Genomic DNA, 27259 nt, shown 5'->3' with positions numbered 1-27259 from the left:
TTATACAGAGCGAGAGAGTTTGCAATTGGTTTCCTTGGTGATAAAGCTGGCGGTTTCCTCAAGCACTGGGTTACAAATCGTTTGTCAACATATCGCTATCTGCCGAGATATTTAAACTTTGTTAAAAAACAACATAAAGATGATGTGGTAAATGAATTAATTAATTACATGACAAGCAAAGATTTAGAAATAAATAATCATTTGGATGATATATCTACCTCCATAAGAATGTTTATTGATTACATTAGTCCAGGTGTACAATGTGATGGGCATTTCATACGTCTAATTATGCAATTGTATTGTATGCGATATGATAATCGTAGTGTTGGTGACTTTTGTAGTAAGATGGCATTGGAGCGAAAGGGAAGAGTTATTGCACACATTTTAGGCATTGAAGATAAATGTGACATTGTTTTGATTCGGAATCTATCACGTGATGTATTTAATGACTTTGTATCAGAATGTTCTCTCAAACAAGTTCAATTAGCATTACGTGGTCTCGCTATCTCTGATAGTAAACTTCACAACATTGATGTTAATACAATGTCTTCATTACTCATTATGTGTCCTAAGCTGAGGGAGCTTGGCATGAGGCGTTGCAATCTATCAGCTGACGACGTTCGTCACGTGTCTGAAAAGTGTGCAATAAGAAATATTACATTTCGTCATTATTAGTTTTCACTGATAACGTATGTTACTTCTACTATATAACAGACACATTTTTATATCTCGCAGCAAGCAGGTGTCAATTTTTAATATCGCAAATAATTGCATTTCTAACATTAAATTTGTATTCAATAAAAAAACGAACTTTTATAATATAAATCGTATAGTAGATTAAATCAATATGATAATCTAAAACATTAGCTTTTATAAAATGTTTTTAAACATTTTATTTGGACATACTTACCTTCATCGATGGAGCGCGCGCGCGTACTTCCGCCCGCGGCACACTATCAACGAAAGTAATAATTATTAACAGCTGTAGCATGCAGATAAACAAGAATGTTTGTTTCTTATTCATTATAATCTTTATAAACTGAGCTGCCATATTAAATGAAAATGATTCTTTTATAATAATGCAATGTTTTTTACTTGATATATTGTATAGAATTGGTTGTGCGTGTTTTAAAGTAATTATGTGATAATATTATGTGATAAAATAATATTAAATCGTAAATGTAATTTCACCCTTTACTTTTAGTATTGGATGGTTTTAACCATCCAATACTAAAATTAAAGTGGTACAACTTGAAACTACAAAACATAACATGAACATAACGATGAAACGTAATTTGTTATCAAAAGCAGTTTTATTAAATGAAAACGTAATTAGAAATTAAATTAACAAATAAACACATTATGAGATGTCTTTGGTACAGTAACAACAACAGAAAAAAGTTGTAGTAGAATTTGTAAAACTAAAAATGACAAAAATCAAACAATGAAGACATTATATAATATAGTTTGATATCAATGATTAGTTTCATTAGTGTGTTTTTAAATATATTTTTGGATGTAGACTTATTTTTTATGTTATGATGTAGAAATAGTGAAATATAATTCTGTATAAAATAAATTTAAGGGTGAAAATATATAGATTGGAATAATTAAAAGTTCTCCTTAATGTTCAGATATATTTGTGTACAGTCTTCGATTTTCTTTATGTTGTAAGAGTAATAACACTTGGTGTTAACAATAGTTTAAACCTGAACACTGTGCTTACTTGTAATAACACTTGGTATTAACAATAGTTTAAACCTGAACACTGTGCTGACTTGTAATAACACTTGGTGTTAACAATAGTTTAAACCTGAACACTGTGCTGACTTGTAATAACACTTGGTGTTAACAATAGTTTAAACCTGAACACTGTGCTGACTTGTAATAACACTTGGTGTTAACAATAGTTTAAACCTGAACACTGTGCTGACTTGTAAATAACACTTGGTGTTAATAAGTTTAAACCTGAACACTGTGCTGACTTGTAATAACAATTGGTGTTAACAATAGTTTAAACCTGAACACTGTGCTGTGCAGAAAACAACAGTAACTACTTGCATAGAAATAAATGTCATAAATACCATTAACAATCCCAGATTTCAATTTGTGCAATATTGGGTATACAGTATGTGAACCCAGTACTGAGATCTTTAACTCCATGACATTCTCATCGCAGGATTCCAGAACCTTAAACACTTCATTTTCCTTTACTGGTTTCAATTTTTTTCCCGCGTTATTCCCAACAAGGTCGCTGCGATCCAATAGGAGCTCAAGATCTGCGTCGCTGATGACTTGTTCTTCACAGTTTTTGATAATGCCAGAGTGATCAGTGGAGCGTAACACTTTTAGTAGTTCCATGGGATCCATCACAGCTTTTTACTGTAGAAGTCTATAAAACAATATGATTAATTTAACATATTTATTCGAATTATTCAGGAGGGTTTTTAGGGAGGTGTGAAAGACAAAACTGACCTTGATGAATAACCATCTTCTCCAGCTTCCTCTTTGCAGCTGCTCTCTCCACTATCTTCTGGTCAATGGTGTTAATGGTCACTAACCTGTACACAATCACTGGCTTTTCTTGACCAATTCTGTGGCATCTATCTTGGGCTTGTAGATCTGACTGGATTCTACAACTATATAAATGCTACTTTACAATGTATTGAAAGTCACTACACTAAATCAAACATTACACCACAAGCTTGTGACTAATTATTATAACATGGGTTCAAGGATGTAGCCAATCAGACGCGCTGAAATGAGTCACGTGTGCGCTCTTTATTTTTTCACTATCATGCACTTGAGTGCAAAAAGTGCGCAGCAAAAAAGCATATATTGCACTCTGTGTGTAAATCGTATGGCAGATTATTGATCAGGCTGTAATAAAATGTAGTAATTATTTATTTAACTTACCCAATCACTGTCGTATATAGTGACTGTGTCAGCTGTTGTCAAGTTGATGCCTAACCCACCAGCTCTTGTTGAAAGCAGAAAGATGAAATAATCAGGATCATTGCTAAAATTACTAGTCTGAGAAAGATAAGAAAACAATCTTCCACTATTTTTTAATCATTGAAAAACAAATTAACGTGATTCATGGCTGCTATTATTATGAAAAAAACAAAACAAAACAAAACATGGTCTGTGGCCTGCTACAAGTCCAACTGATATTATTGTATTAAAAGGTATTATCATTAATTGGACGTGTAAAAATGAAGACAAACACATTTGCCAACTGAATTAACTTTTCTCTTTACTCTGACGTATTCTGAAATACTTACATGTCTATCTATCAGTAAAAACATTCTTGCACTCATTCTTAAAAAAAACACAGAAACGTAATAATACAGCAGTAGGCCTAGTTGCTGCTAAAATCAGAATGAATGAAATGTCTACTGGCCATTAATTGTGCATTAACTATAATTTACATTTACAAATTGGCAAAAACATAGTTGTTTCTTTACTCTGTATCCATGAGTGCTTACCTGTCAACAGCCAACAGGAGGTATATGTAGCTGTAGGCCTACATGGTCGTGGTGGAGGTTAATATTTAATAACTCCATGGTCTGTATAGCAGCTGTAATCTTCACGCACTGTCATCCTGCTGTGAGAAGATGAAGACAATTCTGATCAGACATTGAGGTCACCTACGTTAATTAGTCCTAGTAGTAGACTACTAAACTAGGCTAGTTAAAAGTAGAATTCACACTTCCCTCCGACTCTCCAGAGTTGTTTGTGAGCTAGGCCTCTAGTGGAGAAAAGAGTGGTACACCCTGCTGGCTGGCTGTGTGTGATAATAGTTAGGTGCCAGGCAGGCACCAGTAGGCCTATCGTAATACCAAAACAGAAAAAAACTATAAACACCCAGCTTACCTAAGTTTTGTGGCTCTTAGAAGAACAGGCTAGGCCTACACCTTTTATATTATTCATAAAGGCCGCGCTGTGTGTGTGAATTGATACCAAACCATAAACCGCCTGCTCTCTAGTCGTTTTTTAAATAAAAAAAACAAAGAGCGCCTTCAGCGGACAATGAGACCGTTACCAGTTTTTGAAAAATAATTTATTTTATCAATTTAATTTTTATCACTATGTCGATGTCAAAATATAACCAAATTCGGGTTTTTTTTCTACCCAGAATTTAAATACAATACAACAACAATTGTTTTGTAATATTGTCGGCGCAGTGACGATGCGATAATGCTGAGTCATCATGAGGACGGTGCAAAGATGCCGGTTTTAAGCATAAAAACAATATAGCAAAATATATAAAAGGTATAAAATGATGAATGCCGACTTGACAAGGAAAGAAAATGGAAGAATTTGAGAATTGTTTGAAGGTTTTCATGACGAAATCAAAGATTATATAAAGTTTGCAGTACACCACGCGTATATAAAGTTCTGAAATGAATGAATTGTTAAGTTTCTCGACATTTCAATCAAATAAATAATTTGAACGTCCTCAGGAGAATCAGAACACTACTCCTCACTCATAAAGACGATCATGATATCTATTGATGGGACAATCAAAGCATAATATTGATCGAAACGCTAAGAAACTCACGTCAGTTCTTTTCAGAACATGTACTTGTAGGCCTACTTGTACTTTATATAATTATGAGAATTCACAAATCATCAAAAAAACAATTCCTGACATCATCCTGACTACCTTAATCCACACGCACCAATGCATTATGGGAAGGTCCAAATACATTGATCAACAACGCGCGCGTCAACAAACTACAAACACGATTTAAACGGAATTGTCTTCAAATTACTCGTGTCAATTGCATACAAGTAATTCCGGTATCTTATGGCAACTTCCGTCTTATCGCTATTGTGTTGCTGTTTATGAAATGTTGTATGTGTATGTGCGTGTTTTAATAAACTCAACTAGCAGTAACCTTACCAGAAACCTGCCTTAATATCTTGTTATATATTTTGCATGGGCAAGTAATAATAACAGCGCACTTTGATAAAAGTACTTTGACAAATTATTTTTTTTTTTATATAAAAACAAATTGTATCACGAATAAAATTCGGAACTACTGTATTTACGGCTATTGGTTTGTTATACACTATTCCTTCACTTCAATATGTAGGCTCAAAAATAAAACTTTGACTTTACTTTTGACTGGAAAATAAAAGACGCTAAAGAAAAATTGTGCTGTGTAATTTAGATGATATATTATTTTGGGTGTTTTTTGTGGTGTATTAATTTGACACGTAGAGATAAAAAGAAAGTGGACAAAAATCGAATGAAAAACACATTGATGCGGAAACACGAATTAAGTTTATTCATAAACATTTTTATTTTTATTTCACTGGCTTTGATATTTTGCAATTTTTTTGTATGGTAGATTTGTTACGTACTTGCTACTTTTGTAATTAAAGTGTGGTCTACCAGAAACCTGTGCTTCGTACGGTTTGTCTACCTTAATAATAATTCGCATGGCATGATTATTAAGTATAATAAAAGCGTACTTTTCCCGGCCACGATATTTCTTTTCTTACATAATTTGGGGACCCCTCATGAGACGTCACAAAATAAACATGAATATTCATTAATTGTTTTTCCTAAGCTACGTTAGAAATGAGCTAACAATTCGCTAATACAAAGGTTTTCTGTCGGACTTGTCGATGTATGGGGTTCGAATCCGATGAGCAAGTTCTTTTTACTTTATAGTAAAAGATAGAGTTTTTTTAGGGTTAGGTTCATTTTAATGATAGATGTGAAGTATTGGAATAATAACAATGATTACGGACTCAACACCAAAAGTAGTCACAAACATTTTGGGTGTATTTTTCGTTGATATTTGATATTTAGTGGAAACACGACACTCATTTGGATTCGTTTTGTGTGTGTTTTTTTTTTTTTTTTTACATTTCATGGTTTTGTTTATATTCCCCTCACCTAAACCTCCCATAAAATGCTAAACAGCTAAAAAATGAAAGAACATTCACGCTATTATAATTTGCATAGTGCAATAGACATATATAATCTAGAACAAATATTGATATATTATAAATCATTAGGAAATGTTGATTTTATTTTACAATTTAAAATGCATAATTATATTTAAAAAAATCATGATAATTACAAACATATAGCATAATATATGGAGGCAGTAAAGCAACCATTTGAAGAAAGATATTAAAACAGTAAATTTGAGATTTCAAGATGATGCAAAACTTGCTGTACTAATGTTTATCAAACAATATGTAAATAATCGATTTATCAACTCCAGATGTTTAACAAAAAAATAGACACAATTTTGTTGATTTTTGGATATTTGTATAATGTATTAGTTACGGACCAAACATTTTAATATAAAATACCTTGAAAGACATTCAAAATGTTTTATTGGGTTGTTGCATGATATATGTAACATGAATTTTGATAAACAGCAGCTATACACGATTCTAATGAATAACTGTCTATGTCTGGTTTTTAAAATCGATGGGAATGCCATTTTGAGAGAGTTGATTTCATATATAGTATATTATTATGTTTGGTTTTTGTATGGTCTCATAAGTTGAGAACCTATACATGTCTGTATCTATAGCAACTAAAAATGCATTATCTCTATGGAAATAAACAATTCAAATGATGTGTAAAAAAACTCTTAACCGGATCACAGTGTACCGCCGATATGTACATTTTTGCTCATTTAAAATTTTGTTGTTTTTATAGTTCATTTTTATACATATCTACTTCTTTCTTTCTGAAATAAAGATACTTCAAAATAAGTTGTTCATATGGATGTTTATTATCTCATCTTTATCATCTACAGTATATAAATCATACATATAAGTGGATATAACTTGTTAAATTAAATTCAGTCATAGCATTATGTAGAAATAATAAGTAGTTTAAAATATGTCTCTCAAATAACAATATGTTCATAGCTTAAAAATGAAAATAGCCAAAATTATCTTGATTTTTATATGCAAGTTGCAAACTAAATCAATACGGCCGAATCGTCCCGCATTCAGACAAAAGATTAGTAGTATATTAGTAGTATATCATCATATAATAATCGGAAAATGTCTCATTTTAATTGAAAGTTTTTCATTATTTTTTTAATAAACATTGAATTATTGTCTTCTCTTTGATATTGTTACTGCAATGTCGATCAACCTGGTCATCGTTATTTTCTACTATCAATTTATAGTACAGTAGCCTAGGCCTATCTCTCATTAATTGAGAGATTTTTATTTTTTTAATTATTACGGTACTGTAATTCCTGAGTTTAACTGATGTACAAATGTCATTCTTGTCAAATATATATTGATATTATACATTTAAATCGAGGATCATGTGTGTTTTCGTTATATTCACTACATGCACGAGTTTTTATGGTAACATCGAACAGAATTTAAAAAGAACCACATTTTATTTTCAAATGTTCAAATTTCGATATTTTCATCATTAAATTATTATGCAGTACGGTACTATATTGATGATGACCCAAGAGTGACGCACAGTAATATGTCGGTACTACAGTATATTGATGATAACCCAAGAGTGACTCACAGTAATATGCTATACTCATGTTGATGATGACCCAAGAGTGACGTACAGTAATATGCTATACTCATGTTGATGATGACCCAAGAGTGACGTACAGTAATATGCTATACTCATGTTGATGATGACCCGAGAGTGACGCACAGTAATATGTTATACTCATGTTGATGCAATCATGTTACCATTAATAAACAATTTAACTATGATGATGATGACCCAAGAGTGACGCACAGTAATATGTTATACTCATGTTGATGCAATCATGTTACCATTAATAAACAATTTAACTATATTGATGATGACCCAAGAGTGACGCACAGTAATATGTTATACTCATGTTGATGCAATCATGTTACCATTAATAAACAATTTAATTAAACCTAATCAATTATTTTTTAAATGTTTTAATCATAATCACAATGTTCAGTATTGTTATATTGTCAATCTTGTAAAAATAAATGCTCTTGAAAAATCAATTAATTTAAACAAAAATACAACATTTTGTATGCGGCAACATAATAAAATATAAAATGATTGACACTCGAACTAAAAGGTAAGTATTTTGTTTAGGGAGGATCGAGAGTCAAATCAGATGCCAAATAAAATGTATTGTGATATTCAAAATCAATAGGCATGAGAAGAAACAAAATTGCTATAATAATTATTAATTTTTTCGCGTGGTAACATTATTTGTTTTCGCGTGTTATTATTTTGCGTTATTTTTCGTGTGGAATCTACTCCATCGATACAAAATCAATTGTTCTAGATAGTGTAAAGAAAGGGGTGGATTCAGACATATTCATTATCACTGTTCGCTAGTATTAAACCAACATGGGTATTAGCGCACATTGGTACCAGGAGATGTAAAATTTATTTTACATCTCCCTGGTGGTACTAAAACTTCTCACTGATTTTAATTGTATCCTAATCATGATTTGTATTATACCATTTCAGAAGGAAATTGTAAGTATTTTTCTAAAATAGTTTCTGTAGAATTTTGAGTGAATAAGTATAGACTTAGTAGTAACCCTATTGTGCTTCTACAGAAAGACCCAGTTGTATAAGTGTGTGTGGGTACAATGCATATCAGAAAATGTAGTATTATCTGCAATCACAAATTGCCCTTTTAATATTACAACCCAGTGGGCAAAAATTGGTTGAATTAACGTTAATTCAACGTTATCTGCAAACGTTGAAATAACGTTGAAAAAGTGGTTGAAAATGAAAGTTTGCCTCAACGTAAATGTCAACGTTGAATCAACATAGAAATTATCAACGTTGAAACAACGTTAAAATAAGTAACGTTGAAATAACGTTGAAAAAATGGTTGAAAATGAAAGTTGCGGCCTCAACTTTCAATGTAGAAAAATGTTATGTATTTCACTAATTCTATTCAACAAAGTGTCAAATCACACAAACAACAATGGTTCAATCCTGACCTAGTGCTAGGGTTGTAACTCATGACCCATTCAACTCCACTCCCTAAGCGTCAAATAAGACTTTATAAGCACGATAAATTATAAAATATTATTTTGAAATTTTTGAAAAATAAATAAAAAATAATGATTGTTATTCATTCATTAAATCTTTTATTTTGGAATCTCTGGTCCATAGAAAGTAAAAATTACATATAAATGAAATAAATATTGTTTATATTAATTAAACCTTTTTTAGCTACTGAAAGCTAAGTTATTAGCCAAAAAGAACCTAGAGAAGAGAGCGAAAGCAGAGGCAGAAGCTGAGAAACAGAAACAGAAAGAGCAGCTACAACAAAATCCAAACCAAGAGAAACAACCCCTAGTACAGAAGCAACTTGAGCCGATTCTCTCGTCTGCATTCGATGATATAATAATACCAGAAATAAGTTATGATGTTGATGCTTTGATTAGTAGTGAGGACGTAGACGCTCCCACGGCTGAAAAGAGCAGGTGAGAGGTTATTATGTATTTGAGGCAATTGGATGGTAGTATTGTATTTACCAAAATGTCTACTGATCTATGACAATCCAATGGTTTCCTTCGAACCTTGGTTCTAAGGAAACCAATTCTAGATGATTGTTGAGATAGCAGAACATCTTTCAGATGAACTGAAACAGATGAAGCTGTAATTCCATGTGCAACATAAGCCATGTGAATGTATTACTTTTTTAAAGTACAGTGAACGCTCCAAATATCAGATTCTCTAAAAACCATAAAATCTCCAAAACCAAAAAGAGTTGACCTTCTAAAGACTTTAACAAATAGAAAAAAAGTGTAAAATAATATATTTGTTAATATTGTTTGTTTAATAATTTTTGTTTTAGACCATTGCAGGCATTACAGGGATGTCTTCAGAATCTTAAAGATCAAATGGGTCAATTACAACATCAAATGGATGACCATACAGTTGCTGTAAATTCATCACAGCAAACATGGAAGTAAGATAAAGCAAATTACTTTGCCCTCTGGAATGGTCATTTAGCCGGGGATCCAGCTGGCCTCTTTATACTGTTAATTGGTTGACAAACCTTTTACATACATATTTTCTTCAAATTAAAAACAATTCATAGAATTAACACAAAATACAGATGTAATGATCAGGCATTGTAGACATACTGTAACAGAAAAGTTGTCCCCATACTTAGGGCAAACAACTTATTCTAATACACATGCTTTGTTTGTTTTCAGGGAAGTGAAAAACAGTCTGACTGGGGTGAAAGAAGCATGTATGAAGCCTAACCAAAAGCAGGGACTTAGCCCATCAAATACAATGCAACACAATTCTTCTCCTTTGCCAAACCTACCCAATGTTTATAACCTTTAGAATACACAATGTTGTATATTACTTTTATGAATACCAAATTGTATAGATAAGAGGAATAAACTACAGTATTCAGTGCTTCCAGATGTATGTTTTTGTAAATGAAAATGGGAATAAAAACAAATTCGTCTAAGGTTCTACCATGGAGGTATAATTATTTTATACCTATATGGTTCTACCTACGGTATTGATTAACATTGTACCAACTTTCTGATTAAAAAATGAATTAATTATTATAAAAAAAAAATGATTATAAATAAATTACATGATGAATTGATTGTATCAATTTTCTGATCCCAAATGTGGTCTCTCTCTCTGTCTACACTATCAAACAAGTTTGACAAAAAAAAGTGCACACATATGGTATTGATATGCTTAAATATGGTAGTGATATGACATCATCATGTCAATATATGGGCACATCACATTTTTTTGTCACATAAAGTTTGATAGTCTGACTGGGCTTAATTGGATGTATGTTTATAACTGTTTGTACAGCACAATTGGTAAAGGTTTTTAGATATACTTTCTTTTCATACTATTTAAATGTACGGTGCTTTTAGATTGACAATATAAATAGGTTTTTTGATCTACGCCGGCTTTCTTTATTGTCCGTAATCTTCAATATAGCCGTGCGGTATTTTGCTTTAAAATATAGTTCATGCTATTATAATTTGCATAGTGCAATAGACATATATAGATATACAGTATATACATATCTAGAACGAATATTGATATATTATAAATCATTAAGAAATGTTGATTTTATTTTACAATTTAGAATGCATAATTATATTCTAAAAATTCATGATAATTACAAAAATATAGCGTAATATATGGAGGTAATTCTAAAATTGAAATTTCAAGATGATGCAAAACTTGCTGTACTAATGTTTATGTTTAATAAAAAAGAAGTCGATGGAATTTTTGGATATTTGAATGTAATTGTTATGGACCAAACATTTTAATATAAAATACCTTGAAAGGCATTCAAAATGTTTTATCGGGATGTTGCATGATATATGTAACATGAATTTGATAAACAGCAGCTATACTAAATTCTAATTATTATCTGTCTGGTTTTTAGAATTGATGGGAGTTTACATAAAATGGTCTAATAGAAATCTGGGAATACCATTTTGAGAGAGTTGATTCTGTATATAGTATATTATTATGTTTGTTTTTTTATGGTCTCATAAGTTGAGAACCTATACATGTCTGTATCTATAGCAACTAAATTGTTATAAAATGCATTTATCTCTATGGAAATAAACAGACAAATGATGTGTAAAAAAACTCTTAACCGGATCACAGTGTACCACCGATATGTACATTTTTGCTCATTTACAATTCTGTTTTTATAGATAATTTTTATACATATCTACTTCTTTCTTTCTGAAATAAAGATACTTAAAAATAAGTTGTTCATACGGATGTTTATTGTCTCAATGCTTTATCATCTACAGTTTAAATGATTTTTATACTTTTAAATACATTGTTAAAAATTGCAGATACAGTAGATAAAATTGTATATTCTGTTAAATTATCTACATTTTTAAATACATTTTTATAATACTTGTAATACTTAAAATGTAACAAAAGAAACATTTACAATACTTATGCTGGTACCTAAGTGACAAACAAAAGAACAGAAAACAATAGGTAGAACCATGGAGGTATACCTCCATGGTTGAACAATGCGGGGAGTGTTAAAAACAAATTATTTAACAACTGAAACTGACCATAATATGCAAATAAATAGAACGCAATAAAGTAATAAGTACAGGTGTTACCATGATGGAGAAAATATTATAATCTATTTATTATTATTGTATAACTAATGTGGATTAACAATTTAACACCATTTAAATGCAATAAAATACTGTTTAACAAATACATTACAGCCCTGACAAAGCTTGGTATTTCTATCTGGCTGTTTTCTTTTACGTTTTGATAAATAGCTATTTTTATATATCTCAATTGAGATCCAGCCACTGTTACTCGTAGCATAGTAAATTGTCTTTGGATAATATATACAAATATGAATAAATAATATTACAGTACTTTTTTAAAAACCTTTATATCCATGATTTATGGTATTAGTCAACGTTTTACATCAGGTATACTAGCCCAGCATTGCCTCCCTACTTTTATAATGGAAGAGTCAATAAACACCGCAAAACTCACGCTGGTTGTTTTGAAACAAACAAGTGTTTTTAAACTACTCATATATAAAAACACAAACCTTATTCTAAAATATATTTACAAATTATAAATAAGTAATCATAACTCTTATCTCTCGTACAAAAATGAAATGTTTTGGACTGGTAGTTCTGGAGTAAATACAATATTTGTTTAGAATCTAAATTAGACGAACTCACCAATGATTCGATGACTTTTGAAATGTTCTCCTATTCTTTAGCACTAGCTGATTTCGGTCAAGCCAAGTCACTGTCTCATTGAAAGGGGTGTTCCAATGAGCACTCTGAACCAATCAAATTACTTTTAGGTTATTAGAAAGCTTGATTGGTCAATTATTGCATAGTGAAACAGCCATCGTAATCGGACAATATCAGGAGTTAGAGACGATTCTGTAACCCTATCTAAAGAGTTTATAAACAGGCCTATACTTAAACCATAGGACGATTTTAAATGGTGTTACTTTAAAAATCCCTCCGACGACGTTTTAAGAAATTACAAAATAACATGAGGTTGTAGGTTATTAATTAATTAAGAAGATCGTTGCAAAAACAGCCATAAGAATCGGTCTAATATTTTTTGAAATACACTAAAAAAACTACCGTAAAATGGCTGTTCTCCATCGATTTCGTGCCGTTTAGCGCTTTCCTCACACTTTCAACATTTTTAATTTTTTGCTTTCTTTTCTTATGAAGTAGGCCTAAAGTAAATTAATTGCATCGTTTTGTACAATTACTTTTAATCTTTGTAACAAACTACTTTTGTTACAATGTTTGCTGAAAAAACTAATACAAAAGTTGGATAATGTCAAAATAAAAAACGTAACCGTAACAAATTAATTGAGTGCGATAGTAGAAGTCAGTTATATGCGATCGTTCAGGCCCAGTTGTGATTTGTGTGGTGGGACAGAAGTGGGGGAACAATAGAACTGACTACGTGCAGTCTTACAGACAAATTGGTGCATTTGGCCTACTAAAAGATAACATGTTATTTATTCAGTGATTATCTATTTTATTCAAACAATATCACGTCAGGTATGAACTATGAATGTCATACTTTGCTTGTGACCAGCACAGCGCCCTCTGTGTATCGGATATACCTGGATATTGAGCTCATTCGACCGCCGTTTATTTCTCAAACGTATAGTATAGCTATGCCCACTTTTACAACACGTTAAGCTTGATACATGTTTTTTAGGTGATCATCATTTAGAATAAAATGATCACCTATTGTTATTGTATAAAATCTTTATTATTATTTTTTTTATTAGGTGATCATTTAGAATGCTAAATGATCACCTATTGTTATTGTATGAAATCTTTATTGTTTCTGTACACTATTTTGTGTAACAATTATCTCAAAAAGTTTAATGTCAATGATTACCAAAATTTCAGAATATCTTTCAAATAATACAACTTAATCCTAATAAGCTTTCCAGCGTGATCACTCATCCGTGACGTCATTTATACGCCATTTTGTGAAATCACATTATCAATCATATCTCCATAATTAATCATCACATAATAATGAAATTCACTACACGTAAACTTTAGGTCAAGGGTAAAAATATTAACAAATAAAAACGCGCGCACACGTAGGGTCATGCGCGTTAAATCGCGCGTTAAAAATTTAAAAAGCTCAAAATTAAGTTTTGATCAATTTAGAGCATGAATTAGGCCATTTGCGTGTTTCAAAAAATTACTGCGCAAAAAAATATTTTGCGCGCGCGATACTTACAAAGCGTAAAAAATGCAATTTTTTTATACAAATCGCATTCTACTCACCAGCCTTAGTACATTCACCAAATTTGAGTCAGTTCCAACTTAAAATAACGATATACGAGCAGGTTAAAAATGACAAAATGCGCAAATTAATTGCATCAAAGTGCTGAAAATGGTGAAAAATAAGGCCTTTTTAAAATGAATATAAATCTTCAGAATGGCAGGTGACCCCTAATTTTTTTAACTTATTCGGGAAGCCATTGGGTTGTAGATACATATTCATGTACACATTAGACGTACAAAATGGTATGACGTCATCAAATGGCCACTTGAATTTAAAAATTAGTAATTTTTATCTTTTTGTGTGGGTTATCACATTCAATAGAGCGCATCTCCGTTATTTGAGCCCTATTTTCGCAAAAATTTTAGAATGTGCTTGCTGAATTGATTATCTTTCTCATGGGTTGTAAACATTTTTATTTTGATGACGTCATCACGCGTAAAAACTTGAATAACCTAGGTCGTGTAATTTTAGCTACACCATACATTTGAATATCTAATAGCTCTTCAGAATTAAAGGTGACCTTGAAGATTATAACTTATTATGAAAGCTGTTGAAATGTAGATATGAATTCATATAAAAATTAAGCCTATCGGATGTTGTGATGTTATCATATGGCCAGTTGAAGTTAAAACGTAGTTTTTAGATTTCTTTAGTCGAAGTTATACAAATTTCAATGAGCGCGCATTGCGCTTCTACGTATCAAATTCTCTTCCAATCCTTATATTTATTTGCTCAATTCATTATCTTTCGAAATTGTCATCTTTGAGTTTATTTTGATAATTCCATCATACCAACAAATTTGAACATGATGTGGGTCCCGTAATTTTACCTATGCTACACTGTATATAGATATACAGTATATACTGTATATATTGTATATGACACATAATAGGTACAACTCAGCACTATAAGTGTTTATGCATCATGTCATAGGATGGCGTACATCAGCTTTTTACGATCGTATGTTAACGTACGTGCATGTTTAAAAAATGTTAATTTCATTAAAATGATAAAAATGATCACCTATAATTCGTCAAAGTGACGAATTAAATTCTAGTTAGGTGATCATTTAGAATAAAATGATCACCTATTGTTATTGTATGAAATCTTTATTGGTTATCCGCCTCAAGCGGATAACCTTTGTTATTGTAGTGTTACTTTTTTTTTTTTATTATTATTCTTTCTTTCTCAGATTTTGTGCACGCTTTTTCTCTTCAACGTGTTAACATAACATGTTGTAACTTGGTCAACATTTAGACATTTAACTGAAGATGTTCTGCCAAGCTTTTGGACGCTGTCAGATCCGCGTAGCGTAAGTCACGCGCGATTTTCTGAAAATCTTAAATCGGTCATAACTTCGAAACCGATAAATATTTTTTAACGACATTTTCTGCCACGTTTTCTTCACATCAATGGCTAACTTTTGGAATGTTTAACAAATTTTTGGAGATTAGAAAGTTTTCGCGTAAATTGCGTTTGAAATATTTTACTCTTCTTATTTTGTGCACGCTGTTTCTCTTCAACGTGTAAACATAATATGTTGTAACTTTTTCAGCATTTAGGCATTTTACTGAAGTTGTCCAGCCAAGCTTTTTGACGATGTCAGAGCCGCGTAGCGTAAGTTACGCGTGATTTTCTGAAAATCTTAAATTGGTTATAACTTCGAAACAAATGAATATTTTTTAACTTCATTTTCAGTCACGTTTGCTTCACATAAATAGTTAACTTTTTTAACGCTACCGCAATTTGTAACATTAGAAAGTGCGCGCGTAAATGGCGTTTGAAATTTTAAAATGCTTCAAATCAATTTCTGATTAAATTAGAGCACGATTCAGGTCATTTTAAGCGTTTAAAAAATTGCCACTGGTGCGCACATTTTTACGCGCGCACGGCGCAGGGAACACATATGAACATTTCTTTTACACGATTTGTGTTTTTAAATCTTCGGTTAACAATTTTACGTTATTTTATTCACTTTTCAACTTGAAATGGCATTCTACGAGCACGTTAAACATGACAGGTTGCGCACGAAAACGTCAACAAATTGTGAAAATGTTGCAAAATATGTCTACTTTTAAAAATGAAACAGTTCATCAGAATGCAAGGTTACCCCCATTTTTTATTTTATTTTCTTGCAGTGTATTAATCATAGGTCTAATTTATTATAGTCTTGAATGTTAAAAAGTGTTTGATAGCTACATTGTTTGCATATTAAATGTAATTTTTGAAATAATTATCAACAAACAAACATAAACATATTCAAAGAGTAAAACAATAAACATAACGTTTATCTTTTTTCTTTACATGTTAATACATAAAACTTGAAAGTATGCACTTTCATAATATGTCAGTGTTTAAAATTTGTGAAGATTTCATCATAGTAAAAATTATGATTTAAGTTCGATATGTAATAATCAACTTGCATCGAGGGGGTTCACGACATACCGAATGAACGAGGACTCTTTCTTCGGATTTTCTTCACCAGGTGCTCATATGGCTCGATGTGTAGTGCAACCGACTTTGGTATTAGAGGTACCGGGATCGAATCCCATCACGGGAAAGCAATTAATTAAAAGTATTTATTAGGTTATTACACTGAAAGGGAAGTTTTAATTTTGAATAGGCTACTTTTTTGGAAAAGTCATAACTGAGAAGTACTTTAATACGCAAGATACGTTTTGTTGCGGGCGGATAACCAAACTCGTCCTCAAGTGACGAGTTTAGATCTAGTTCCTATTATTTATTTCTCTCTGTACAAATTTGTGTAACAAATATCTCAAAAAGTTTAATGTCAATGATTACCAAAATTTCACATTGTATTTTAAGTACTTTAACTTAGCCATAATAAGCTTTTCAGCGTGATCACTCATCCGTGACGTCACGTATACGCCATTTTGTGAAATCACATTATCAATCATATCTCCATAATTCATTATCACATATTAATGAAATTCACTACACGTAAACTTCAGGTCAAGGTAAAAAATATAAGCAAATAAAAACTTGCGCGTTTCAAGGTCATGCGCTTGAAATCGCGCGTTCAAATTTTAAAAAGCTCAAAATTAAGTTTTGATCAATTTAGAGCATGAAATAGGCCATTTGCGTGTTTCAAAAAATTACTGCGCAAAAACACATTTTTGCGCACGCGATTTCAAAAAAGGGTAAAAAATAAAATTTGATGTATACATCACATTCTACTCACAATCCTTAGTACATTCTCCGACTTTGAGTCCATTCCGACTTCAAATAACGCTATACGAGCACGTTAAAAATGACAAAATGTGCACATTAATTGTACAGAAGTGCTAAAAATGGTAAAAATTAAGGCCTTTTTAAAAAGAATATAACTCTTCAGAATGGCAGGTGACCCCCAATTTTTTTAACTTATTATGGAAGCCAATAAGTTGTAGATATAAATATATATACATATTAGACGTACAAAATGATATGACGTCATCAAATGGCCACTTGAATTTAAAAATTAGTAATTTTTATCTTTTTGTGTGGGTTATCACATTCAATAGAGCACATCTCCGTTATTTGAGCCCGATTTTCGCACAAAATTTAGTATGTGCTTGCTCAATTAATTATCTTTCTTATGAGTTGTCAACATTTTTATTTTGATGACGTTATCACGCGTAAAAACTTGAATAAACTAGGTCGTGTAATTTCAGCTACACCATACATTTGAATATCTTACAGCTCTTCAGAATTAAAGGTAACCTTGAAGATTATAACTTATTATGAAAGCTGATGAAATGTAGATATGAATTCATATAAAAATTAAGCCTATCGGATGTTTTGATGTTATCATATGGCCAGTTGAAGTTAAAAAGTAGTTTTTAAATTTTGTTAGTCGTAGTTAATCAAATTTCAAAGAGCGCGCATTGCGCTTCTACGTGTCAAATTCTTTTCCAATCCTTATATTTATTTGCTCAATTCATTATCTTTCGAAATTGTCATCTTCGAGTTTATTTTGATAATTCCATCATACCAAAAAATTAGAACACGATGTGGGTCCCATAATTTCACCTATGCTACACTGTATATAGATATACAGTATATACTGTACATATTGTATGACACATAATAGGTACAACTCAGCGCTATAAGTGTATATGCATCATGTCATAGGATGGCGTACATCAACTTTTTACGATGGTATGTTAACGTACGTGCATGTTTAAAAAATGTTAATTTCATTAAAATGATAAAAATGATCACCTATAATTCGTCAAAGTGACGAATTAAATTCTAGTTAGGTGATCATTTAGAATAAAATGATCACCTATTGTTATTGTATCAAATCTTTATTAGGTGATCATTTAGAATAAAATGATCACCTATTGTTATTGTATAAAATCTTTATTATTATTAGGTGATCATTTAGAATAAAATGATCACCTATTGTTATTGTATAAAATCTTTATTATTATTGGTTATCCGCCTCAAGCGGATAAGCCCTTGGAATTGTAGTGTTACTTTTTTTTTATTGGTTATCCGCCTCAAGCGGATAACCTTTGTTATTGTAGTGTTACTTTTTTTTTTTTATTATTCTTCTTTCTTTCTCAGATTTTGTGCACGCGTTTTCTCTTCAACGTGTTAACGTAACATGTTGTAACTTGGTCAACATTTAGACATTTAACTGAAGATGTTCAGCCAAGCTTTTGGACGCTGTCAGATCCGCGTAGCGTAAGTCACGCGCGATTTTCTGAAAATCTTAAATCGGTCATAACTTCGAAACCGATAAATATTTTTTAACGAAATTTTCAACCACGTTTTCTTCACATCAATGGCTAACTTTTGGAATGTTTAACAAATTTTTGGAGACTAGAAAGTTTTCGCGTAAATTGCGTTTGAAATATTTTACTCTTCTTATTTTGTGCACGCTGTTTCTCTTCAACGTGTAAACATAATATGTTGTAACTCGTTCAGCATTTAGACATTTTACAGAAGTTGTCCAGCCAAGCTTTTTGAAGATGTCAGAGCCGCGTAGCGTAAGTTACGCGTGATTTTCTGAAAATCTTAAATTGGTTATCACTTCGAAACAAATGAATATTTTTTAACGTCATTTTCAGCCACGTTTGCTTCACATCAATTGTTAACTTTTTTAACGCTACCGCAATTTGTAACATTAGAAAGTGCGCGCGTAAATGGCGTTTGAAATTTTAAAATGCTTCAAATCAATTTCTGATTAAATTAGAGCACGATTCAGGTCATTTTAAGCGTTTAAAAAATTGCCACTGGTGCGCACATTTTTACGCGCGCACGGCGCAGGGAACACGTATGAGCATTTCTTTTACACGATTTGTGTTTTTAAATCTTCGGTTAACAATTTTACGTTATTTTATTAACTTTTCGACTTGAAATGGCGTTCTACGAGTACGTTAAACATGACAGGTTGCGCACGAAAACGTCAACAAATTGTGAAAATGTTCCAAAATATGTCTACTTTTAAAAATGAAACAGTTCATCAGAATGCAAGGTTACCCCCATTTTTTATTTTATTTTCTTGCAGTGTATTAATCATAGGTCTAATTTATTATAGTCTTGAATGTTAAAAAGTGTTTGATGGCTGCATTATTTGCATATTAAATGTAATTTTTGAAATAATTATCATCAAACAAACATAAACATATTCAAAGAGTAAAACAATAAACATAACGTTTATCTTTTTTCTTTACATGTTAATATATACAACTTGAAAGTATGCACTTTCATAATATGTCACTGTTTAAAATTTGTGAAGATTTCATCATAGTAAAAATTATGATTTAAGTTCGATATGTAATAATCAACTTGCATCGAGGGGGTTCACAACATACCGAATGAACGAGGACTCTTTCTTCGGATTCTTACAGCAGGTGCTCATATGGCTCGATGTGTAATGCAACCGACTTTGGTATCAGAGGTACCGGGTTCGAATCCCATCACGGGAAAACAATTAAATAAAAGGATTTGTTTGGTTATTACACTGAAAGGGCAGTTTTAATTTTGAATAGGCTACTTTTTGAAAAAGTCACAACTGAAAAGTACTTGAATGCGCAAGATACGTTTTGTTGCGGGCGGATAACCAAACTCGTCCTCAAGTGACGAGTTTAAGATCTAGTTATTCTTCTTTCTTTCTCAGATTTTGTGCACGCTGTTTCTCTGCAACGTGTTAACATAACATTTTGTAACTTTCTAAACATTTAGACATTTAACTGAAGTTGTACTGCGAAGCTTTTGGACGCTGTCAGAGCCACGTAGCGTAAGTTACGCGCGAATTTCTGAAATTCTTAATATGATCATAACTTTGAAACAAATAAATATTTTTTAACGAAATTTTCAGCCACGGTTGCTTCACATCAATTGTAAACTGTTTTATCGCTACCGAATTTTGTAACATTAGAAAGTGCGCGCGTAAACGGCGTTTGAAATTTTAAAATGCTTCAAATCATTTTCTGATTAAATTAGCGCACGTTTAAGGTCATTTTAAGCGTTTAAAAAATTCCCACCAGATGCGCACATTTTCACGCGCGCACGGCGCAGGGAACGCGTATGAGCCTTTATTTTGCATAGACTGTGTTTTTCAAACTTCAGTTAACAATTTTGCGTTATTTTATTCACTATTCAACTGGAAATGGCGTTACACGAGCACGTTAAACATGACTGGTTGCGCACGTAAAATGTCTAATAATTGTGAAAATGTTGCAAAATATGTCTACTTTTAAAAACGATACAGTTCATCAGAATGCAAGGTTACCCCCATTTTTTATTTTATTTTCTTGCAGTGTATGAATCATAGGTCTGATTTATTATAGTCTAGAATGCTAAAACGTGTTTGATGGCTACATTATGTGCATATTCAATATAATTTTTGAAATTTTGATCATCAAACAAACACTAACATTTTCAAAGAGCAAAACAATAAACATAACGTTTATCTTTTTACTTCACATTTTAATATATAAAACTTGAAAGTATGAACTTTCATAATATGTTACTGTTCAAAATGTGTGAAGATTTCATTATAGTAAAAATTATGATTTAGTTTGATAGGTAATAATCAACTTGCATCGAGGGGTTCACGACATACCGAATGAACGAGTAATTGTTCTTCGGATTTTATTCGACAGGTGCTCATATGGCTCGATGTGTAGTGCAACCGACTTTGGTATCAGAGGTACCGGGATCGAATCCCGTCACGGGAAAACATTTAAATAAAAAGATTTATTTAGTAATTAAACTGAAAGAGCAGTTTAAATTTTGAATGAGCTAATTTTTGGAAAAGTCATGATTGAAAAGTACTTGAATGCGCAAGATACGTTTTGTTGCGGGCGGATAACCAAACTCGTCCTCAAGTGACGAGTTTATTCTTCTTTCTTTCCCAGAATTTTGTGTCACGTGTATCTCAAATTCTGATCAACATTACATCGTATAACTTTGTCAGAAGATTTACCTCTATCTGTAGAAGTGCAGGACAGTTCGTTTTTTTACTTTAGAGTCGCGCAGCGTAAGCTACGCGCGATTTTATGAATTTTGCGTATTTAACATAGACTAAAAACCAAAAGTCATTTTGTAATGACACTTGGTGAACATTTAAGTCATATCAAGTGCAAACTTTCTATGGATTAAAAATGGCATGTTTCACAGAAAGTTACGCGCGCACGCGCGTTTAAAATTTCAGAATGCGTAAAATCAATTTCTAATCAACTTTCTACGCGTTTCAGGTCATTTTGAGCATTTCAAAAATTCCCACGCGTGCGCAATATTTTTACGCGCACGTGCGCACGTAGCGCAAAAACATCTTTTTTTTGCTTGATTTTTGTTTTTTCAGCCTTTTCTAGTAAATTTACCAATTTTCAATCAATTTCGACTTAAAATCACGTCATACGAGCACGTAGAATTAAACAATTTGCGCGCGTTTTTAATGAAAAAGTTAAAAAATTTGTCAAAATTTTGCCTTTTTTAAAACAGTCATAGATTGTAAACTACATGGTGAACTTTTTTAAAATTGCATATTCTGGAAGTTGATGAGTTGTAGATATCGAATCATGCATCGATATTGCTAACCGGACATTGTGACGTCATCGTATGGCCACTCGAATATGAAATATAGGATTTTTGTCTCTTTCGCATAGCTCATCACATTTAATAGAGCGCATCTCCACTTATCCGTATTCCATTTCCTCCCATTTTGTTATATTGTCTAGGCCAATCAATTATCTTTCGCATAATCTACCATTTTTTAAATTGTGATGACGTCATCATGTCCAAAAGCGTCAATAACTTGGGTCCCTTATTTTCACCTATTCTGCACTGTATGTAGTACGTATACAGAATATAGTGTATACCGTATATACTTTGACGTGACGCAAAATAGAGAGCGCACTAACATTTTTACAATGGCATAATCGTTTTTCTGCGCGCAATATTCTAACGTATGACGTGCACGTGGCTTTTGCGCTGCGGATAACCTAACTCGTCCGTAGTGACGAGTTCAAATCTAGTTATTCTTCTTTCTTTCTCAGATTTTGTGCACGCTGTTTCTCTGCAACGTATTAACATAACATTTTGTAACTTTCTAAACATTTAGACATTTAACTGAAGTTGTACTGCGAAGCTTTTGGACGCTGTCAGAGCCACGTAGCGTAAGTTACGCGCGAATTTCTGAAATTCTTAAATTGATCATAACTTTGAAACAAATAAATATTTTTTAACGAAATTTTCAGCCACGGTTGCTTCACATCAATTGTAAACTGTTTTATCGCTACCGAATTTTGTAACATTAGAAAGTGCGCGCGTAAACGGCGTTTGAAATTTTAAAATGCTTCAAATCATTTTCTGATTAAATTAGCACACGTTTCAGGTCATTTTAAGCGTTTAAAAAATTCCCACCAGATGCGCACATTTTCACGCGCGCACGGCGCAGGGAACGCGTATGAGCCTTTATTTTGCATAGACTGTGTTTTTCAAACTTCAGTTAACAATTTTGCGTTATTTTATTCACTATTCAACTGGAAATGGCGTTACACGAGCACGTTAAACATGACTGGTTGCGCACGTAAAATGTCTAATAATTGTGAAAATGTTGCAAAATATGTCTACTTTTAAAAACGATACAGTTCATCAGAATGCAAGGTTACCCCCATTTTTTATTTTATTTTCTTGCAGTGTATGAATCATAGGTCTGATTTATTATAGTCTTGAATGCTAAAACGTGTTTGATGGCTACATTATGTGCATATTAAATATAATTTTTGAAATGTTGATCATCAAACAAACACTAACATTTTCAAAGAGCAAAACAATAAACATAACGTTTATCTTTTTACTTCACATTTTAATATATAAAACTTGAAAGTATGAAGTTTCATAATATGTTACTGTTTAAAATGTGTGAAGATTTCATTATAGTAAAAATTATGATTTAGTTTGATAGGTAATAATCAACTTGCATCGAGGGGTTCACGACATACCGAATGAACGAGTAATTGTTCTTCGGATTTTATTCGACAGGTGCTCATATGGCTCGATGTGTAGTGCAACCGACTTTGGTATCAGAGGTACCGGGATCGAATCCCGTCACGGGAAAACATTTAAATAAAAAGATTTATTTGGTAATTAAACTGAAAGAGCAGTTTGAATTTTGAATGAGCTAATTTTTGGAAAAGTCATGATTAAAAAGTACTTGAATGCGCAAGATACGTTTTGTTGCGGGCGGATAACCAAACTCGTCCTCAAGTGACGAGTTTAAGATCTAGTTTTTTTTTTTTTTCTTTTTATTGTTTCTGTACACTATTTTGTGTAACAATTATCTCAAAAAGTTTAATGTCAATGATTACAAAAATTTCAGAATATCTTTCAAATAATATAACTTAATCCTAATAAGCTTTCCAGCGTGATCACTCATCCGTGACGACATTTATACGCCATTTTGCGAAATCACATTATCAATCATATCTCCATAATTCATTATCACATATTAATGAAATTCACTACACGTAAACTTCAGATCAAGGGTAAAAATATTAGCAAATAAAAACGCACGCGCACGTAGGTTCATGCGCGTGATATCGCGCGTTAAAAATTTAAAACGCTCAAAATTAAGTTTTGATCAATTTAGAGCATGAATTAGGCCATTTGCGTGTTTCAAAAAATTACTGCGCAAAAATGCGTTTTTGCGCGCGCGATACTTAAAAAGCGTAAAAAACATGATTTTTTTTTACAAATCTCATTCTACTCACCATCCTTAGTACATTCACCAAATTTGAGTCAGTTCCGACTTAAAATAACGCTATACGAGCACGTTAAAAATGACAAAATGCGCACATTAATTTTACAAAAGTTCTGAAAATGGTGAAAAATAGGTCTTTTTTAAAATGAAAATAATTCTTCAGAATGCAAGATGACCCCCGATTTTTTTAACTTATTCTGGAAGCCATTGAGTTGTAGATATGAATTCATGTACACATTTTACGTACAAAATGTTTTGACGTCATCAAATGGCCACTTGAATTTAAAAATTAGGATTTGTTATCTTTTTGTGTAGATTATCACATTCAACAGAGCGCATCTTGGTTATGTGTGCTCGAATTTCGCACAACTTTCAGTATGTGCTTGCTTAATTAATTATCTTTATCATGAGTTGACACTATCTTCATTTTAATGACGTCATCACGCGTAAAAACTTGAATAATGTAGGCCGTGTAATTTCACCTTCGCAGTAAATTTGAATATCTTACAGCTCTTCAGAATTGAAGGTTACCTTGATGATTATAATTTATTATGACAGCTGATGAAATGTAGATATTAATTCATATAAAAATTAAGCCTATCGGATGTTGTGACGTTAACATATGGCCAGTTGAAGTGAAAAAGTAGTTTTTTCATATTTTTCGTCAAAGTTATACACAATTCAAAGAGCGCGCACAGCGCTTCTACGTGCCAAATTTTTTTCCAAATCTTAAATTTTTTTTGCTCAATTAATTATCTTTCGAAATTGTCATCTTAAAGTTTAGTTTGATAACGTCATCATGCCAAAAAATTAGAACATGTGTGTCCCGTAATTTCACCTATGCTACACTGTATATAGATATACAGTATATACTGTACATATTGTATATGGCATATAGGCACAACTCAGCACTATAAGCATATAATAGGATGGCATACATCAACATTTTCCGATCGTATGTTAACGTACGTGCATGTTTAAAAAAAATTAATTTCAGTAAAATGATAAAAATGATCACCTATAATTCGTCAAAGTGACGAATTAAATTCTAGTTTTTTTTTTTTTTTTTTTTATTATTGGTTATCCGCCTCAAGCGGATAAGCCCTTGGAATTGTAGTGTTACTTTTTTGGTTATCCGCCTCAAGCGGATAAGCCCTTGGAATTGTAGTGTTACTTTTTTTTGGTTATCCGCCTCAAGCGGATAAGCCCTTGGAATTGTAGTGTTACTTTTTGGTTATCCGCCTCAAGCGGATAAGCCCTTGGAATTGTAGCGTTTCTTTTTTTTGGTTATCCGCCTCAAGCGGATAAGCCCTTGGAATTGTAGTGTTTCTTTTTTATTATTCTTCTTTCTTTCCGCCACTTTTGTTCGCGCCGTTTCTCTGCAACGTGTTAACATAACATGTTGTAACTTGGTAAACCTTTAGACATTTAACTGAAGATGTGCAGCCAAGCTTTTGGACGCTGGCAGAACCGCGTAGCGTAAGTTACGCGCGATTTTCTGAAAATCTTAAATTGATCATAACTTCGAAATCGATAAATATTTTTTAACGTAACTTTCAGCCACGTTTTCTTCACATCAATGGCTAACTTTTTCGATCTTTAAAACATTTTTGGAGACTAGAAAATTTGCGCGTAAATTGCGTTTGAAATTTTAAAATGCTCCAAATTTGTTCACGCTGTTTCTCTGCAACGCGTTAACATAACATGTTGTTACTTGGTCAACATATAGACATTTAACTGAAATTGTGCAGCCAAGCTTTTGGACGCCGTCAGAGGCGCGTATCGTAAGTTACGCGCGATTTTCTGAAAATCTTAAATTGGTCATAACTTTGAAACAGATAAATATTTTTTAACGTAATTTTCAGCCACGTTTGCTTCACATCAATTGTTAACTTTTTTATCCCTACCGAATTTTATTACATTAGAAAGTGCACGCGTAAACGGCGTTTGAAATTTTAAAATGCTTCAAATCAATTTCTGATTAAATTAGAGCACGTTTCAGGTCATTTTAAGCGTTTAAAAAATTGCCACCGGTGCGCACATTTTTACGCGCGCATGGCGCAGGGAACGCATATAAGCTTTTCTTTTACATAAATTGTGTTTTTCAAACTTCGGTTAACAATTTTACGTTGTTTTATTCATTTTGAAAACTTAAATTGGCGTTCTACGAGCACGTTAAACATGACAGGTTGCGCACGAAAACGTCAACAAATTGTGAAATTGTTGCAAAATATGTCTAATTTTAAAAATGAAACAGTTCATCAGAATGCAAGGTTACCCCCATTTTTTATTTTATTTTCTTGCAGTGTATGAATCATAGGGCTGATTTATTATAGTCTTGAATGTTAAAAAGTGTTTGATGGCTACATTATTTGCATATTAAATGTAATTTTTGAAATAATTATCATCAAACAAACATAAACATATTCAAAGAGCAAAACAATAAACATAACGTTTATCTTTTTTCTTTACATGTTAATATATAAAACTTAAAAGTATGCACTTTCATAATATGTAACTGTTTAAAATTTGTGAAGATTTCATCATAGTAAAAATTATGATTTAAGTTCGATATGTAATAATCAACTTGCATCGAGGGGGTTCACGACATACCGAATGAACGAGGACTCTTTCTTCGGATACTTTTCAGCAGGTGCTCATATGGCTCGATGTGTAGTGCAACCGACTTTGGTATCAGCGGTACCGGGTTCAAATCCCATCACGGG

At 32.1% G+C, this 27259-nt stretch overlaps 2 protein-coding genes across 2 annotated transcripts in view; one reads left to right on the top strand and one right to left on the bottom strand.

Moving 5' to 3' along the window:
* The window catches only part of LOC144835629 (lymphoid-specific helicase-like), a 156820-nt gene that overhangs the window by 15987 nt on the left and 113574 nt on the right, over positions 1 to 27259 (bottom strand). The window lies entirely within an intron of this gene.
* LOC144834582 (uncharacterized) lies at positions 8062 to 10420 on the top strand. The gene is made up of 5 exons (XM_078689434.1): positions 8062 to 8084; positions 8578 to 8629; positions 9206 to 9459; positions 9834 to 9947; positions 10198 to 10420. The coding sequence occupies exons 1-5, from the start codon at positions 8062 to 8064 to the stop codon at positions 10331 to 10333; spliced, it is 579 nt and encodes a 192-aa protein (XP_078545560.1). The 3' UTR covers positions 10334 to 10420.

The sequence above is a fragment of the Antedon bifida genome, chromosome 2 (genome assembly GCF_963402885.1).
Source record: "Antedon bifida chromosome 2, ecAntBifi1.1, whole genome shotgun sequence".
In the NCBI taxonomy this organism is placed as follows: Eukaryota; Metazoa; Echinodermata; class Crinoidea; order Comatulida; family Antedonidae; genus Antedon; species Antedon bifida.
This window is presented reverse-complemented; position numbering and strand designations above follow the sequence as displayed.

Coding starts and splice junctions, on each gene's coding strand:
- LOC144834582 (XM_078689434.1), top strand. CDS start 8,062: ATGATTGACACTCGAACTAAAAG. Junction 8,630..9,205: donor AATGCATATCAGAAAATGTA/GTATTATCTGCA, acceptor AACCTTTTTTAG/CTACTGAAAGCTAAGTTATT. Junction 9,460..9,833: donor CCCACGGCTGAAAAGAGCAG/GTGAGAGGTTAT, acceptor TTTTTGTTTTAG/ACCATTGCAGGCATTACAGG.